The sequence below is a fragment of the Clarias gariepinus genome, chromosome 27, assembly GCF_024256425.1.
Source record: "Clarias gariepinus isolate MV-2021 ecotype Netherlands chromosome 27, CGAR_prim_01v2, whole genome shotgun sequence".
Classification (NCBI taxonomy): Eukaryota; Metazoa; Chordata; class Actinopteri; order Siluriformes; family Clariidae; genus Clarias; species Clarias gariepinus.
Window position 1 is genome coordinate 19,225,852 of NC_071126.1, and position 17,377 is coordinate 19,243,228.

At 39.0% G+C, this 17,377-nt stretch overlaps 1 protein-coding gene across 2 annotated transcripts in view; it reads left to right on the top strand.

Moving 5' to 3' along the window:
* The window catches only part of ino80 (INO80 complex ATPase subunit), a 43,831-nt gene extending 27,268 nt beyond the window's left edge, over nt 1-16,563 (top strand). For both annotated transcript variants that reach the window (XM_053488917.1, XM_053488918.1), the window contains exons 27-36: nt 3,016-3,143; nt 8,181-8,275; nt 8,608-8,680; nt 10,566-10,724; nt 10,934-11,036; nt 12,137-12,225; nt 12,360-12,521; nt 13,452-13,590; nt 14,789-15,007; nt 15,341-16,563. In XM_053488917.1, coding sequence (XP_053344892.1) covers nt 3,016-3,143; nt 8,181-8,275; nt 8,608-8,680; nt 10,566-10,724; nt 10,934-11,036; nt 12,137-12,225; nt 12,360-12,521; nt 13,452-13,590; nt 14,789-15,007; nt 15,341-15,531 — 1,358 coding nt within the window. In that variant the 3' untranslated portion in view covers nt 15,532-16,563. The remainder of the gene's footprint in view (nt 1-3,015; nt 3,144-8,180; nt 8,276-8,607; nt 8,681-10,565; nt 10,725-10,933; nt 11,037-12,136; nt 12,226-12,359; nt 12,522-13,451; nt 13,591-14,788; nt 15,008-15,340) is intronic.
* Nucleotides 16,564-17,377: the final 814 nt, after the last annotated feature.

The window sequence follows — 17,377 nt, forward strand, 5'->3', positions numbered from 1 at the left end:
ATTTAGAAGTCAGTCTGATCTGTGTTGTTAATAAATCTAAACGCATAAACAAGCTAATTAGCCCGCGCCGCTTGTCGGGCAGAGGCGGGAACGGCGTTGTTATGGTTACAGCACGCACATGGCGTGACACGGCCTGGTTTCTCATGTCACTGCGAGAGGTCAGGGCGTTCTCTGTGGAGAAGGTCCGGTGTGGGGTCTGACGCGTCTGATCCGGGGTTTAGAACTGGACTTAGTTAGACTCAGGATTTAGTTTTAAAACGGTAATGTTCTGTAACAAGTAACAGTGGAACAAGGAGCGCTACGCTAGCGCTAATGTTCATCACGTAGAAACCATTTTGTGGAAGGTGATTTTAATACACTTTACTCTAAAGCTAGTACACTGCAGACGGCCGGGTGCCGCGAGAGGGGTGCCGCGAGAGGGGTGTCCAGTCCCTGATTTGGCAAAAAAAAAATTTGCTAAAATAATCACATAACTTGCAACAGGCTAGCTAGCTAGTCAAGAACTTTTCTGTGAAGCGAGTCGTTTTTTTGACCAGGCAAAAAAAGTGTGTTACGAAGGATGTTTTGAACTTGTGCCGCTCTTTTTAGCTAAACATCTTACTCTCAGGACGTGTTATAATATACAATTTTTACATCAAAACTTTTTTGTTTTAACAAACTCGCGGTTCCCGATTCAGGGAAGATCATTTGCTCTTTCTGTCTGTCTATCTATAGCTGTACCTTGTCACATAATCTTTCTTTTTCTTTTTACTTTTTGGCGTCTATCTATCTATCCATCTATCTATCTATCTTTTTTCTTTCTTTTTCGTCTGTATATATGTCTATCTATATTTCTGTCTTTCTTTCTTCTTTATTTTTTTGCTTTTTCTTTGTCCATATATCTGTCTGTCTTTTTTTCTTTTTGCTTTCTTTTTATCTGTCTGTTTGTCTTTTTGTGACTTTAAAACAGCACTGTCGCCTTGCACCTCCAGGGTCCGGGTTCAATTCCCCGGCCATGTTCGATTCCCGCCCCTGTGTGCATGGAGTTTGCATGTTCTCCCCCTGCTTGGTGGGTTTCCTCCGGGTACTACAGTGTGTGTGTGTGTGTGTGTGTGTGTGTGTGTGTGTGTGTGTGTGTGTGAGAGAGAGAGAGAGAGAGAGAGGCAGCACGCTGTGGCATCTGGAGCGAGTAGCTCAGACCACGTGCGCGATCTCGGGCTCTCTCTGTGTGTGTGTGTGTGTGTGTAGAGCATCGTGGGTAGAAACATGCTTGCGATGTGGATTGAGTGATTTCCGTGTAACACTTGTCCAGCGGGTGTGGTGATGTAGTACGAAGGTCTTTTTCTCACACTTGCTCTGGCACAGAGATTTTTTATTTATTTATTTGTTGTAGCAGCATTTCAGACTCGTTAAGGTGGAGGGGTGTGTGTGTGTGTGTGTGTGTGTGTGTGTGTGTGTTAGTGTGAGGAGGGCAGTAATCGGTCTTAGCTTGCAGACAGCCTGTGGGAAACTCAGCTTTCCCTTCCTGTTCCTTCAAAGAATCTCTGAGCTCCAGCAAAATGGACGGAAATATTATCGGCCCTATTATTATTATAATTTTTTTTTTTCACTTTTTGATTTTTGGCTCGGACATTAACGCCGATGTAATTGTTTTTGTCTTTTTTGTGTGTGTGTTCTTGCTAACGTGAGAAGAGTTTCTTCCTGCACTCTCACCTCACTCAGCTGTCACGTTAATGTAAAGGTCTCTCACACACACACACACACACACACACACACACACACACTCCGGACCTGACCTGCAGGTGGTGCTGTTCGCTCTGTTGTGTTGTGTGCGCGGAACCGCGCCGCGAGGACAGACCCTCAGGAAATCTCCTCCGCGCGCCTTGCTGTGTGGAATACGTGACGGTTTAATCGCAGATTGAATACTTTCCATCCCTGACCTTTGACCTCCCTGGCCCTTGGGTCATGTGACCTTAGAGCCCAATGATGGAATGGCAGTAAACTGTATGAGGGGAATCTATAAATAAATCAGTCATCAGCTCACACCCTTGTTACAATGAGGAATATAGAGTGTGTGAGGCTCCGCTCAGAGCGTAGTGAGGGGACGGGTGAAAGAGCGCCCCCTAGGAGCAACACGAGGTAACGCTCCAGTAACGCGGCTCAGCCACTGCAGCGTGTCGACGGATAGACGCACGCGGCACATCTAGCGGCATTTCATAGGGTGCCATTACTTTTGTCTTTATTCAGCAGCAAGTCTTATTCATCTTAACGTACGGAAGCATGTTGTCCATCTCATCCGTCCTTCTTTACTTAAGTCCCGATGCTTATTCACTTCTTTCTTTCTTTTTAAGTATTTCTGTAGCCGTCACGTCACATGACTTTTATTTCTGTATAGTTTATACTGTTTTACTCTTTCTTTCTTTTTTTTTCTATTGCGGTACCTTATTGCATAATTTTTTTCCTCTTGCTTTCTTTAGCTGTACCTTGTCATGAGCTTTCTTTCTTTATACGATTTTGTTATTTCTTTATATATATATTTTGTACCTTATCACAATCATTCTTTTTTTCTTTTTCATATCTGTACCTTGTCAGATAATCAGTCTTTCTTTCTTTTGTATCTGTACCTTATCACATAATGTTTGTTTCTTTTCTTTTCTTTCTATAGCTGTACCTTGTCTCAACATAACTATTTCTTTTACTTATACTGTTTTGCATATTTCCTTTTTCTTTCTTTTTTTATACTGCTTTTCTTTCTTTTTTTTTTCTTTTTATAACTGCTTTGCCTTATACTGTTTACGTAGTTTGTTTTTCTCTGTATACATCATTATTTATACTTTTTTCACTTTTTTTTCTTTATTTCTCTCCCTACCTGTAGGCGTGTTTTTGTGGGGTTTGGTGGATGAACAAAGGATAATCACCCCATTTTTTTTTTTATGAATAAAGCACCTGTGTGTGTGTGTGTAAGACCTGGCGTCAGATGGTACAGAAATCCTGAACAGGAAGTGACCCGATGTGGTGTTCTGGTGTGTGTTTCAGACAAGGAGAGTCTGATCACGGACAGCGGGAAGCTGCACACTCTGGACCTGCTGCTGACTCAGCTGAAGTCTCAGGGTCACCGCGTCCTCATCTACTCCCAGATGACCCGCATGATCGACCTGCTGGAGGTGAGCGCACGCGCTCGCTCACTCTCGCGGGGCCGCGCACAGGGCCTCGCGCCTGCTGTTTACTGCAACGGCCCTGACAGGCCACGTCATCGTCATAACAACAGGAATACTATAAACATCTACACACACACAACAGTCTCTGACATGATGCTCGTTCTGATTGTAAAAGAAAGTTTAACATCTGCCTTGAATATGTACAGCATGGACTATGGGGGAGGGGAACAAACTGATGAGAAAGAAGGGAAAGAATTAGATAATGGATGAAGAAAGATAGATAAAAATGGCAAAGAATAGAACAGAAGGAAAGTAAGAAGGAAAGAGAATAGATAGAAAGAAAGACAGAAAGAAACTATGTGGAGTGAGGAGACCTGAATAGAAATGAGATGTAACAAAGAAATGAGTTAGAAAAGAAAGAAATGAGTGTGATGGAATAGAACGGAAGAAAGTAAAGTAAGAAAGAGAAAATCAGAATGAGAAGAAAGTAATGAGTGAAGAAGGGTGAAAAAGTGAGATAAAATGAAATGATTGCGAAAGAAAAAGTGATATTAAATAAAGCGAGATGACATCAGAAGAGTTAAGTGAGAAAGAAGAAAGAAAAAAAAGGAAAAAATTGAAAGAATTGAGGAAGATAGAAAGATTAAAGGACACACTGCTAATTATTCAAAGCTCCTCACATTTTTTCAAACTTCCAATTTTTTATTTATTAATTTTTTATTTTGTAAACCTGCTTTGTGACAGTGGGCGTAACTGCTCTTCAGCTTCAGGTTTTTTTTGGTAGAGCGTTTGTCAGTGGTGACATGATCCACAGATCTTATCGTGGAATGTTGTGTTAGTTTAACACCAGATGTGAGGTGAGTCTTGATGTTGCTTTTAGCTAGCGGTGGTTTTCACCTCGAGCTGTGGAATCACAAAGCCAGATCTTGCAGTTCCTCAGATGTTCCTTTATCAGCGGTATTGTTTCACATCTTTCCCACCTGTAGTGTTTATTCCAGGACGTATTGTTCCGTCTCCACGTAACGCCACAATGCTTCTGCAGAGCCGTACGGGAATGCGCTCCAGTGCCGTTTTAGCCGTTTTACTTTTCTTTACAAATCTTTAAAACCTGGAAGGAAGTTGCCAGATGGTTGTACACACTCCACTTCCTGTATTTGTCGAGTAGTTGCACCATGGGAAACCTTAACCATGGGAAAAGAAAAAAAGAAAGCATGACGGCGTCAGATGATTCTGCGACCTCATCGGCGGTTCGCTCTGACATTCGTTTTTATTTCTTTAATCACATAGTTGTAGGGATAATACTTCTAATCTTTCTCTCTTACACACACACACACAGTGGTAAGCCTCGTAAAGTTCTCAGAGCTAAGATTAGCACGCTAGCCTGCGCTATGTGTTTGCTGAATGATGTCATGACCGATTACGCAGCACTCCGTCCACTCGGCTGTGGATTTAAACAAACCAGCTGGAGTCGATTTGAATCATTGCCGAGTCAGCTCTGGGGAACAGATTGCAGTCTTTCAGCTTCGACCTTGTTGGTTTAGTCTTTGTTTTGACATCGCCCAATTTGTCATGACATCAGAAGTGGTTATGTTAGGGAGTGAATGTTTATGTCACTATTACACGACTCTCGGTAATGACAAGATCTGTAGGGTGTAGTACGCCGATATCTTACCCAGCATCTTTACACGGATTACGTTACACTCTCCGCCCGGGGGTTACGGAGTTCTCTGACTCTTCTAACTTGTTGGCTAAGAAAGAAAGAAAAGATGGACAGATGAGAGGAGACGGAGAGGGGGACGGAGAGAATGAGAAAGTTATGAAATGAAAAAAAAATAAACAAGAAAGATTGTAAGAATGAGGAAAAAAAAGGAAACATGAGCAGAAATAAGTACTGAAAGAAAGGAAGAAGTCATAAGCACATGAGTGAGTGAGTAATTGAGGAAGAAGGAAATACTGTAGTGTTATTCACTTATCCCACTGATATCATGTCCTGTTTGATCAAGTGCCCGAGAATTAAATGTCATTACGTTATTATGTGTGGTATGTAGTGTGGTCATTGCTTTTGTATGTGCTGTAGTCTGTACATTATTGTCTGTGGTGTGCGGCATAGTCATTACGTCATTGTATATAGTGTGCGGTGTAGTCTTTACATCATTGTATATAGTGTGTGGTGTAGTCTTTACGTCATGGTATATGGTGTGCGGTTTAGTAATTACGTCATTGTATATAGTGTGCGGCATAGTCATTACGTCATTGTAAATAGTGTGCGGTTTAGTCTTTACGTCATGGTATATAGTGTGTGTTGTAGTCATTACGTTATTTTATATAGTGTGTTGTAGTCATAACGTCATTGTATTCAGTGTGTTGTAGTAATTACGTCATTGTATATAGTGTGTGTTGTAGTCATTACGTCATTGTATATCGTGTGTGTTGTAGTCATTACGTTATTCTATATAGTGTGTGTTGTAGTAATTACGTCATTGTATATAGTGTGTGTTGTAGTCATTACGTTATTCTATATAGTGTGTGTTGTGGTCATTATGTTATTCTATATAGTGTGTGTTGTGGTCATTATGTTATTCTATATAGTATGTGTTGTGGTCATTACGTTATTGTGTATAATGTGTGTTGTAGTCATTGCGTTTTTCTATATAGTGTGTTGTAGTCATAACGTCATTGTACTCAGTGTGTTGTAGTCATTACGTCATTGTATATAGTGTGTGTTGTAGTCATTACGTCATTGTATATCGTGTGTGTTGTAGTCATTACGTTATTCTATATAGTGTGTGTTGTAGTCATTACGTTATTCTATATAGTGTGTGTTGTAGTCATTATGTTATTCTATAAAGTGTGTGTTGTAGTCATTACGTTATTCTATATAGTGTGTGTTGTAGTCATTATGTTATTCTATATAGTGTGTGTTGTAGTCATTTTGTTATTCTATATAGTGTGTGTTGTAGTCATTACGTCATTGTATATCGTGTGTGTTGTAGTCATTACGTCATTGTATATCGTGTGTTGTAGTCATTACGTTATTCTATATAGTGTGTGTTATAGTCATTACGTTATTCTATATAGTGTGTGTTGTAGTCATTATGTTATTCTATATAGTGTGTTGTAGTCATTACGTTATTCTATATAGTGTGTGTTGTAGTCATTACGTTATTCTATATAGTGTGTGTTATAGTCATTACGTTATTCTATATAGTGTGTGTTGTAGTCATTATGTTATTCTATATAGTGTGTGTTGTAGTCATTACGTCATTGTATATCGTGTGTGTTGTAGTCATTACGTTATTCTATATAGTGTGTGTTGTGGTCATTACGTTATTCTATATAGTGTGTGTTATAGTCATTACGTTATTCTATATAGTGTGTGTTGTAGTCATTACGTTATTCTATATAGTGTGTGTTATAGTCATTACGTTATTCTATATAGTGTGTGTTGTAGTCATTATGTTATTCTATATAGTGTGTGTTGTAGTCATTACGTCATTGTATATCGTGTGTGTTGTAGTCATTACGTTATTCTATATAGTGTGTGTTGTAGTCATTACGTTATTCTATATAGTGTGTGTTATAGTCATTACGTTATTCTATATAGTGTGTGTTGTAGTCATTATGTTATTCTATATAGTGTGTGTTGTAGTCATTACGTCATTGTATATCGTGTGTGTTGTAGTCATTACGTTATTCTATATAGTGTGTGTTGTGGTCATTACGTCATTGTATATCGTGTGTGTTGTAGTCATTACGTTATTCTATATAGTGTGTGTTATAGTCATTACGTTATTCTATATAGTGTGTGTTGTGGTCATTATGTTATTCTATATAGTGTGTGTTGTAGTCATTACGTCATTGTATATCGTGTGTGTTGTAGTCATTACGTTATTCTATATAGTGTGTGTTGTAGTCATTACGTTATTCTATATAGTGTGTGTTATAGTCATTACGTTATTCTATATAGTGTGTGTTATAGTCATTACGTTATTCTATATAGTGTGTGTTGTGGTCATTATGTTATTCTATATAGTGTGTGTTGTGGTCATTACGTAATTTTATATAGTGTGTGTTGTGGTCATTACGTTATTCTATATGGTGTGTGTTGTAGTCATTACGTTATTCTATATAGTATGTGTTGTAGTCATTACGTAATTTTATATAGTGTGTGTTGTAGTCATTATGTTATTCTATATAGTGTGTGTTGTGTGTTGTGGTCATTATGTTATTCTATATAGTGTGTGTTGTGTGTTGTGGTCATTACGTTATTCTATATAGTGTGTGTTGTGGTCATTACGTTATTCTATATAGTGTGTGTTGTAGTCATTACGTTATTCTATATAGTGTGTGTTGTAGTCATTACGTAATTTTATATAGTGTGTGTTGTAGTCATTACGTTATTCTATATAGTGTGTGTTGTAGTCATTACGTTATTCTATATAGTGTGTGTTGTGGTCATTATGTTATTCTATATAGTGTGTGTTGTGGTCATTATGTTATTCTATATAGTGTGTGTTATAGTCATTACGTTATTCTATATAGTGTGTGTTGTGGTCGTTACGTAATTGTGTATAATGTGTGTTGTAGTCATTGCGTTTTTCTATATAGTGTGTTGTAGTCATTACGTTTTTCTATATAGTGTGTGTTGTGGTCATTATGTTATTCTATATAGTGTGTGTTGTAGTCATTGTTATTGTATTTAGTGTTTGTTGTAGTCATTACGTTATTCTATAGTGTGTGTTGTAGTCATTACGTTATTCTATAGTGTGTGTTGTAGTCATTACGTTATTGTGTATAGTGTGTGTTGTAGTCATTATGTTATTCTATTTGGTGTGTGGTTCAGATAAGAACATAAACATACTGTTTTATGTTACGTATATAAAATGTTTTATTTTTAGCCATTTCTAAAGGAGATTGTTGCCGTCTTTAGTATCGTTACTGATACTCTGCTGTACAGAGTGATCTTACACACACACACACACTGTTATATGTTCATTTGTTTTATTGATAAACTCTAATAACATATCCTCCCTTTTTCCTCAGGAGTACATGGTGTACCGCAAACACACCTACATGCGACTGGACGGTTCGTCCAAGATCTCGGAGCGTCGTGACATGGTGGCGGACTTCCAAAGCCGGTGAGCTGATGGGCACTGCTGTCTTTCTTTTTCTTTTTTTTTTTTAAACTTTCTTTCTTTTTCTTTATTTTGATGGTGAAAGGGGTGAAAAGCTCACCCTGTCTCACAGCGGGTCCCATGTTAGCATCTGTCTCTGGGTGAAGTTTAGAAGACAAGTAATTAGCGCTCAGACTGTGATGTGCCTTCATGTTAGACCTCCCTGTGCGTCTCTGCTTTGCATTATCTCCGTCTGCTTTTCATTTTCTACAGAGTGTGTGTGGGATATTGAAGTGTCGGATTTTCTCTCTCTCTCTCTCTCTCTCTCTCTCTCTCTCTCTCTCTTCTGCTTGCAGGACGGATATTTTCGTCTTTCTCCTCAGCACTAGAGCAGGGGGTCTGGGAATAAATCTGACTGCTGCAGACACGGTGAGACGCTCTAATACACTCGCTCTCATTACGGCTTCACTTGCTGACGGGTTCTCAGCCGGGCGGGTTCACTGTTCTGCTGGAACATCGCAATCTGGCGCATCAAACGTCTGAGAACACCGCGTTCTCCTGATAAAACCCAAAACGTCTCGGTTTAACCACAGTGACACTAATAATGATGGTGAGGAGTGTAAGTCATATAAAGTGAACTGAAGTGAAATATTACAGGATCTTCAGAGGTTGTGTATCCTTTAACAAAGAAAAGCAGCAAGAAAGCATTTGAAAATAACAATGACAAGAACTGCAACAGAAGATAAGAAAGTAAAGTAGAACAAAAAATGGACAAAGAATGACAAATATGTCAGCTACCGAAACAGAAGAAAAGAAAAGTAAATAAATGAATAATAAAGCGTAGATAAGAAAGGGTCAGCACTAACAATGAGAACTAAAACAGGAAAGTAAAGAGGAAAAAAAAAGAAGTGAGAAGAAGTACAGAACAGTCACATCAACAATTAGAATAGAAGGAAAGAAAAAAAAAGGAAAAATAAAATGATTAAGATTAAAGCTGAGAAAAAGGGACAGTGACGATAATAAACAGATGAAAATTATAACATAAAACAAAAGAAATGTAAAATTACAACAATGAGCATGATGACAAAAATAAAAAATGAATAATAAACAATAAGGAAGAAAAAAATAATACATAAGACAGGAATGGCAACTAAAAAAAGAATAATAAAAAGAAAATAGTTGTCAAGGGACAAAAACATGAATCAAATCTCCAGCAGAAGAAAAGGCAAAAAAAAAAAACACAACAACAATAAGAAATAATAATTAAACTGTGGGCGGTGGAGCAATAACGCCAGCATGAGGGGGAAAAGGAAGAGAAAGAATAATTGTTAAAACTTAACTTAAGGAGGAAAAGAAACCGTAAGAGAAATAACTATGGCCACGGAAGAATATAATAAATGTTTAAAGCTTAGAGGGGAAAAAGTACAGTAGTAATAATAATAATAATAATACCTACAGCTAGATACAACCTAGCTAGATAATAAAATACAACAACTAGAAAAAAAAAAAAACACAAAATTGTTTTACACCTTTTAAAGAGAAACAAAAGAACAATAATTGCTGTACAACTACAACAGGAAAAAATAACTGAATATTATATATATAGAATAATATGGAATAATGACAACAAATAGAAGATAAAAAAGAAAGAGGTAGAAAAAACAAAAATAAGACAACAGTGACAACTGTGATGAGAAAAACAAAATAAAGACGATAAAGCGGGTGAAGGGGAGCGGGAACAACAATGACGAACGAATAAACACAAACGAATAAACACAAAGGAAAAAAGGACAACAACAAAAACAGACGGACAGTGTTAATATTGTTTATAAGTTTACAGAATATTTCATATGCTGTGATTGCATAATGTTTACACACACAAATAAATCTTAATGGGAAAAATATTGTATTGTGTAAGTGTTTGTTCTTGTATTGTAATTTTCTAAAAGTTTATATCAAATATAATTAAATATATAATATGGAATCATTTGCTAAACATATCAAAAATAATCGCTCTTTGATCAACTGGTTCAATTTTTCCCCTTTTTTTCTATTTCTTATACTATTTAAATAACAAACTGTTACTGTATAATGAACGTTGCAACGAAGCTGAAATCACAACACACCTTCATTATGATATAAAAAGATTTAAAAGATTTAAAAGATTTACAAAGAGGAAGTCTGAAATTCATCTCCATGATGCTAATTACATTAGTATTCACTCCCTAAACTGAAGTATAGTCTGTATAGTGGATATGTTTACGCAGAGTGTGTATGCATGTGATGAGTGTGTGTGTCGTCTGTTCCTCTGCAGGTGATTTTCTACGACAGTGACTGGAACCCCACGGTGGACCAACAGGCCATGGACCGAGCCCACAGACTGGGCCAGACCAAACAGGTCACCGTGTACCGCCTCATATGCAAAGGCACGATAGAGGAGCGGATCCTGCAGCGCGCCAAGGAGAAGAGCGAGGTACGAGTTACGTAGTTACCGTCGCTATCAGTAATGTTTACAGGTTTTATGAGTGAAATTAAGTTAATAAGTGAATATAAGAGTTATCAGATGTTGATCAGTGATTTCTCTCATGCAGACACTCATAGCTCACACATACCTAATACAGTTTAAAGCCACAGTGCAGCGATCCTGAGTCTAATCACACTCTCGCGTTTCCCGTGCGTTAGATTCAGAGGATGGTGATTTCGGGAGGGAATTTCAAACCCGACACTCTGAAGCCCAAAGAGGTCGTCAGTCTACTGCTGGACGACGAGGAGCTGGAGAAAAAACGTGAGTTAAGGTTTTTCAGAATTACATTTCCGTCTTAATCAACGTCAATCAAATCCGTGTCAGATCCAAGATCTATGAATTTAATCCCAAATCTGTGAATCAAATCCACAAGTCAAATGCTAAATCTGTGAATAAAGTTAAGTAAGCCCTATTTATCTAATTTGTAATCTGAGTCAAATCCCAAATATGTGAAACACAAATACATGACTCAAATCAGATTTTTGAGTTAAATCCATAAATCAAATCACAAAACCCTAAATCAAATCTGTAAATCAATCCAAAATTTACGACTCAAATCCTGAACTGGTGAATCAAATTCACAAAATAAAAATTGAAATTTACTTAATCTAAAATCTGTTAGTCAAATCCAAGAGTCAAATCCTGAAGCTGTAAATTCCATGAGTCAAATGTCAAATCCCGAAGCTGGGTCAAATCCCGAAGCTGAGTCAAATCCCAAATTTAAGACATTAATCTATGTGTCAAATCCCAAAGCTGAGTCAAATCTATGAGTCAATTGCGAAGCTGAGTCAAATCCCGAAGCTGGGTCAAATTTATGAGTCAAATACCGAAGCTGAGTCAAATCCTGAAGCTGTAAATTCCATGAGTCAAATGTCAAATCCCAAATCTGAGTAAAATTTCAAAGCTGGGTCAAATCCCGAAGCTGAGTCAAATCCCAAATTTAAGACATTAATCTATGTGTCAAATCCCAAAGCTGAGTCAAATCTATGAGTCAGTTGCGAAGCTGAGTCAAATCCCGAAGCTGGGTCAAATTCATGAGTCAAATACCGAAGCTAAGTCAAATCCATGAGTTAAATCTCAAATCCATGAGTCAAATTCTGAAGCTGAGTCAAATCTATGAATCAGGGTTTAAACTTTCGTTGATTTAATCAAAAGCTTAGCTACTGGCAAAATGTAATGACGTTATTGTTTGTTAGGAAGGCAAATATCTACTATTGCAACGAACACACACTCAACTCTTTCCCAACAACACTGCATATTTTATGTGTAGATTCATAAACTAACTTGGATAAACTCCTACTTTAACTCTCCTAAATGTTTGCTTGAATAAACAATGCGTGCTTCGTGTGTTTGTGTTTCAGTGCGTTTAAGGCAGGAGGAGAAGAGACAGCAGGAGGAGAGCAGTAAGGTGAAGGACCGCAAGAGGAAGAGAGAAAAATACGCAGAGAAGGTAATACAGCCCAGAGTATCACTAATCATATTATACACTCACACATACAGTGTACCACACACACACACGTACACAAACACACTTTAGAAGAAGTTACAGCCTCATGAAAGCTTCTGTAATGTGTTTGTGTGCAGAGGAAAAAGGAGGAGGATGCAGAGAGCAAGAAGAAGAAAGAAGGCGTGAATCTGGTGATCCCGTACACCCCGTCGGCGGATAACTCCAACCTGTCGGCTGACGGTGAGGACTCGTTCATCAGCGTGGACATGGAGTCGGCCATGCCCAGCCCCTTCAGTGAGGTCAGATCACACACTCACGCTCACTTTTATTCTGCAGTTGAGAAGTTTTTATTTGTCTTAATTAGATCAATTAATTATTTAATTAGATTTACAGGATTACAGATTATACCAAGGTTAGCACATTTAAAACATTTTGTTCTCATTGTGAATAATGACGGTTTTGTGCAATAGATATTTCACATTGTGTGGCTAAAGGAGCAAAACTATAAACACTGAATCTACATCTGTTTATATTATTACAGCGTATTTGCATTTGTTTTAAATATTAACAGTTTGCATCTTATTATTTTATATAATTTTTTTATACAAGTAAGTACTACAACATTCAAGTTACAAACTTTTAAAGACCCGAACATACAGTACGGTTACGCATGTTCAATCGCGGAAGTTAGATCACATGTCCAGCATACATCATCACGTGTGTCCAGCATGCATCCCAGAATTTCCGGAGGCAAATGAAAAAGCAGCAGCGATGAAGCTGGTACTGCTAAGTGCCTAACAATAATGATGGAGACAAAAGTGAAAATAATTAAGAGAACAGAATGAGGTCAAAAGAGTGCATTCTTTTACATGAATCGTCCAACCATCGGCACAATTCTAAAGAACAAGGACAAGATGATGGAACCTGTTAGTTTTATACTGTGTTTAGACAATTGTGATAAGTGTCCTAGTACCTAGACAATGTTTGTTGGACTTACGAACAAACTGGACTTACGAACGGGCTCTCGGAACAGAACTCGTTCGTATGTTGGGGACGTACTATACAGAATTAGATTTTGAAGCTGAAATGCAACACATGATCAGGCATTGTGGCTTTCGGGAAATTTTATTTTTGTTTCAATAAAATTTTATTTATCTGTGGCTTTAAAAGATTTCTTGTTAAGAGTTCTGTAGCTGGAACGTAACCTGAAGCCTGACGTGTTTGCGCAGATCTCTCTGAGCAGCGAGCTGCAGCCGGGGTCTCTGCCGGCCGACGAGAGCAGCAGCGACATGCTAGTGATCGTGGACGAGCCGCTGCCCACCAACTCGCCCGCCTCAGGCACCGGCTCCGTCTCAGACAACATGAACGGTGAGGAGAGAGATTCATAAAATAGATATTCTCAGGTCTATACAGAAATCTACATACAGTTACTATATTAGTGGAGTTTAAAATTGTAAATGTGATCTTAAACATCAGCCCAAGCAGCGAGATCTCAAGAATGCCTTTTTATGTTGTAACATTTTGTGTAACACTTTCCAGCGTTCAGTTTCTTTTCCTTTATTTGGTCGATCCTGATTTCTGCGCCGCATCCCACAAAAACACAAGACGTCCTCGACTCCCCACCTTAAACCCAGTCGTAATTCTTCTTGCCTGTGTTTCATCAGCAAATTCCTCCATCGCAGTGTTTAGCCCCGCCCCCGTCCCTGCCCCTCCCCCTCCCTCTCAGAGACACACGGAGCCGGATAATAAAGTAGCGGCCCGAGTGGAGCCACTGTGTTTATGTAGGGCTTGTAAATGGCTGTGTAGTGCTTCCAGGACACACACACACTCACTGCTGAGTGAAGACTAACACGAGTCGTAGCTCCTGAATTCCATGTGTTCGTGTCCTGACTAATTAAACTGAAACAGGGACAAATCAGCACTTTAAGGTTAACACTTCGTGACTAAGGTTTTTAAAAGCCAATTTTGCAAGAAATTTACCTCTGTATACCGAAAAATTCTTCGCCCTACAATCGGCCGAGCCGAACCGAACAGAATGTTATCGAGAGGAAAAGGAAGCCGCTCTCAGTCTGGGTTTTAAAGCAGGAATTTAGGGTTTAATGTCTATTTATTTCTTATTTTACTTCATTTACGTGTCTTTTCGAAATGTTTTGATTGTGTTTATATGCAAAAATATGATTATAGTGTTGGAAATGGGTAATATCGGTAATATTTTTGGGTGGCTGGAACTGATTTATGTGTATTTACATATTTTCCAACGGGACAATGAGTTTCACAATACAAAATTTCACCTAAAGAACTCTAAGCCTAAAGGGATTTATGAATCGGATTAAATTCTTACCGTCTTATGATAAATTCTTATCATAAGATGTAACAGTCTATCAGGTTGAGTATGCAAATTAGATTAGTTCATTTATTTCTTATCCTCTTATAGAATATGGGTAAAAACACAAGCACGTCCTGTTTTCAGTATTTATTTACTATAATTCTGCTTTTATACTTGCTGTAAAACAAACAGTATAGTTTTGCGATCCGATGTTGAAGCTGACGTCAGTCTGTGCCGCAGGCGTGACGTCTCTAGACGTCTCGAGTCCAGGCAGAGGGAGAGGCGCTCGGAGCCGAGGACGACCCAAAGGCTCTGGCACCGGCACCAAGTGCTCGAGCAGGAAGGGTCGCGGGAGGAAGTCGACGGCCGGGAGCGCGGCGGCGATGGCCGGGGCGATGGCAGGAGCAGCAGCCGCGTCAGCTGCGGCGTACGCGGCGTACGGCTACAGCGTGTCGAAAGGTGGGTTTATCGTATTGTTACCCATTAATCAACAACTTCTGAATTTAAAACATTACATCATCCGTCTCGGACCGCAGCAGTTGTAGCACAGCCGTGGTAGATTAACGCTTACGTGACAGGGCCAGGGGTAGCTCAGTGGTTAAGGCATTGGACTATGGTTCGAAAGATCCCAGGTTCAAACCCCACAACCACCAAGTCGCCACTGTTGGGCCCTTGAGCAAGGCCCTTAACCCTCAACTGCTCAGATGTGTAATGAGATAAAAATGTAAGTTGCTCTGGATAAGAGCGTCTGTCAAATGCCTAAATGTGACGTCTGATGTGATCTCGTCTCAGGTATCGCTGCCGCTTCCGGATCCTTACAGCCAGCAATCGCCAGATCCTCAGCCTCGGCGGCGTTCATCCCCGTGGGCACGTCCTCTCCCCAGGCTAAAGGCGCTCAGCTCCTCCCACACGGCAGCTCGCACGTCCTTCACGCGTCCTCTAAGAGAGGCAAAGCTCCAAGCGGCCATGCCGGAGGACGGTAGCAGGAGCACCGTGTGTCTGCGCGCACGCAGGGTATCAGTCTAGTTCAGGTTTTAGTTTTAGTCTCTGGGGTTTGAGATGAGGGTTTCCATGGTCGATGATGACGATGATGTCTACTACCTACGCCAGAGGGGGGAATGAGAATAATCCCCCCCCCCCGAGCCTGTAGTCACTGTGAAGTTTTGGCTGAAATCTGATCTTTTTTCTGATCAACGACAGAACGACGGCTCGGCTCTAGTTCCACGCATCATCTTGAGATTTCACACGTATCCGTTACCGGTTACGTGTTTTCAGGGGGCCACCGGAACGGACTTTGTTCCTCATGTTTTGTAAGAACGTTTCGCACAAATATTCAACGTAGGAACAAAAAAAATTGACTCGAGCGCACCAGGCTGTGAAAACGCCAACCTCTGTTCTTTTTACAGCTGTTCGCTTTCGAAGAAAAATCCGCCTCAGATGCTTAATATATAAATACTCAGACATGCAAAGAGAAAAAGTTTTTTTGTTTGTTTTGTTAGGTTTTTTTTTTTTTTTTTTTTTGAATGAAGGTGTAAACGTGATGCTGCTTTAAAAAAACAACAAAAATAAATCACTATTCCACTTAAATGTGGAGCATTTCTGGCCTGGAAAAGTCTTCAATAGGATGTAAAATGTATCATAACTTAAGTTAAGGGGAAAAAAAAAATCCAAAACTGTTAATTTATGAAGATTTGTGCCAACTGTAAATTTGTAACGAAGCTGTTTATTTTTAAACGTATTGAAAATCACGTTTTGTTTGTTTGTTTTTTTCCTTCGCGTGGCACCACTGGCGCTATTTTGGGAAGTTCGTTTTGCGTAATTATTATTATTGGTCCAGTGATTGTAAATACCGCAGCGGATCTCGCTGTCTTCCGACCTTCTTCACGTTCTTCATGATGCTTGTCTATTTTTATAGGTCACCATGTACATACAAGAGAAAGAAAAGTGTTGTTTTACTAACGTGGACTAAATCCGAAATAATATTAATATTAATAATGATAATAATAAAAAAATTCAAAAATCATTTCGAACGCATCTGTCTGTGATTTATCTGCCGGTCTTTATTTTAATCGAATCTGTGTTTTGTTTAATACGAAGATAAAAGAGTATTATTTTTTAGATTGAACGTGCTAACACATTACTCAAGTACAGTGTTCATAAGACTACATACCACCTACATACACAGGCAGGTTTTGACAACTAACATGAACATTCATAAGCCATCTTTAATAGACATGGCCATTGTAACTCTGGTTCATTCTGGTTATTTAAGTGAGTCATATGTCATAAGGTTGTCATAGGATTGTGTTGGCACTTCCTGTCAACAACAGCAACGAAACAGACGACATTGTGACTTATGGTTGTCCGTCAGCAGTTAAGACATGAAGCTGACGTGCAAGCTCACGTCATTTAGCTCACGTCAAGTGATGATGTTACGACACCTCATTACTTAGTAACTCTGATGTACTGTACATAACTCAACTGTTTAATGAGTCTGCCTGAAAGTATCATAACTATATTACTGTATGCTGGGCATACTATTGACCTAGACAGTATGACAGTTAATTACCAGTTTGTGACGCTTACAAATTCACTATCAAGTCAGGTGTTATTTTTTTTTTACATTTTACATGAAGCTGTAATGTTCTTGTACACTGTTATGTCAGTGTATGCTATTGGACCCAGGTGTTGCTGAGCATAACACCGGATATATGTAGGTTATAGATTGGAATACATTTTTTTAATGTCAAAGCAACCCGATATCACTGACCCGTGGGCTCTAAAGGTTCTGCATTGCCGTGACCTGGTTTATTAGGGTAATGGTTTATA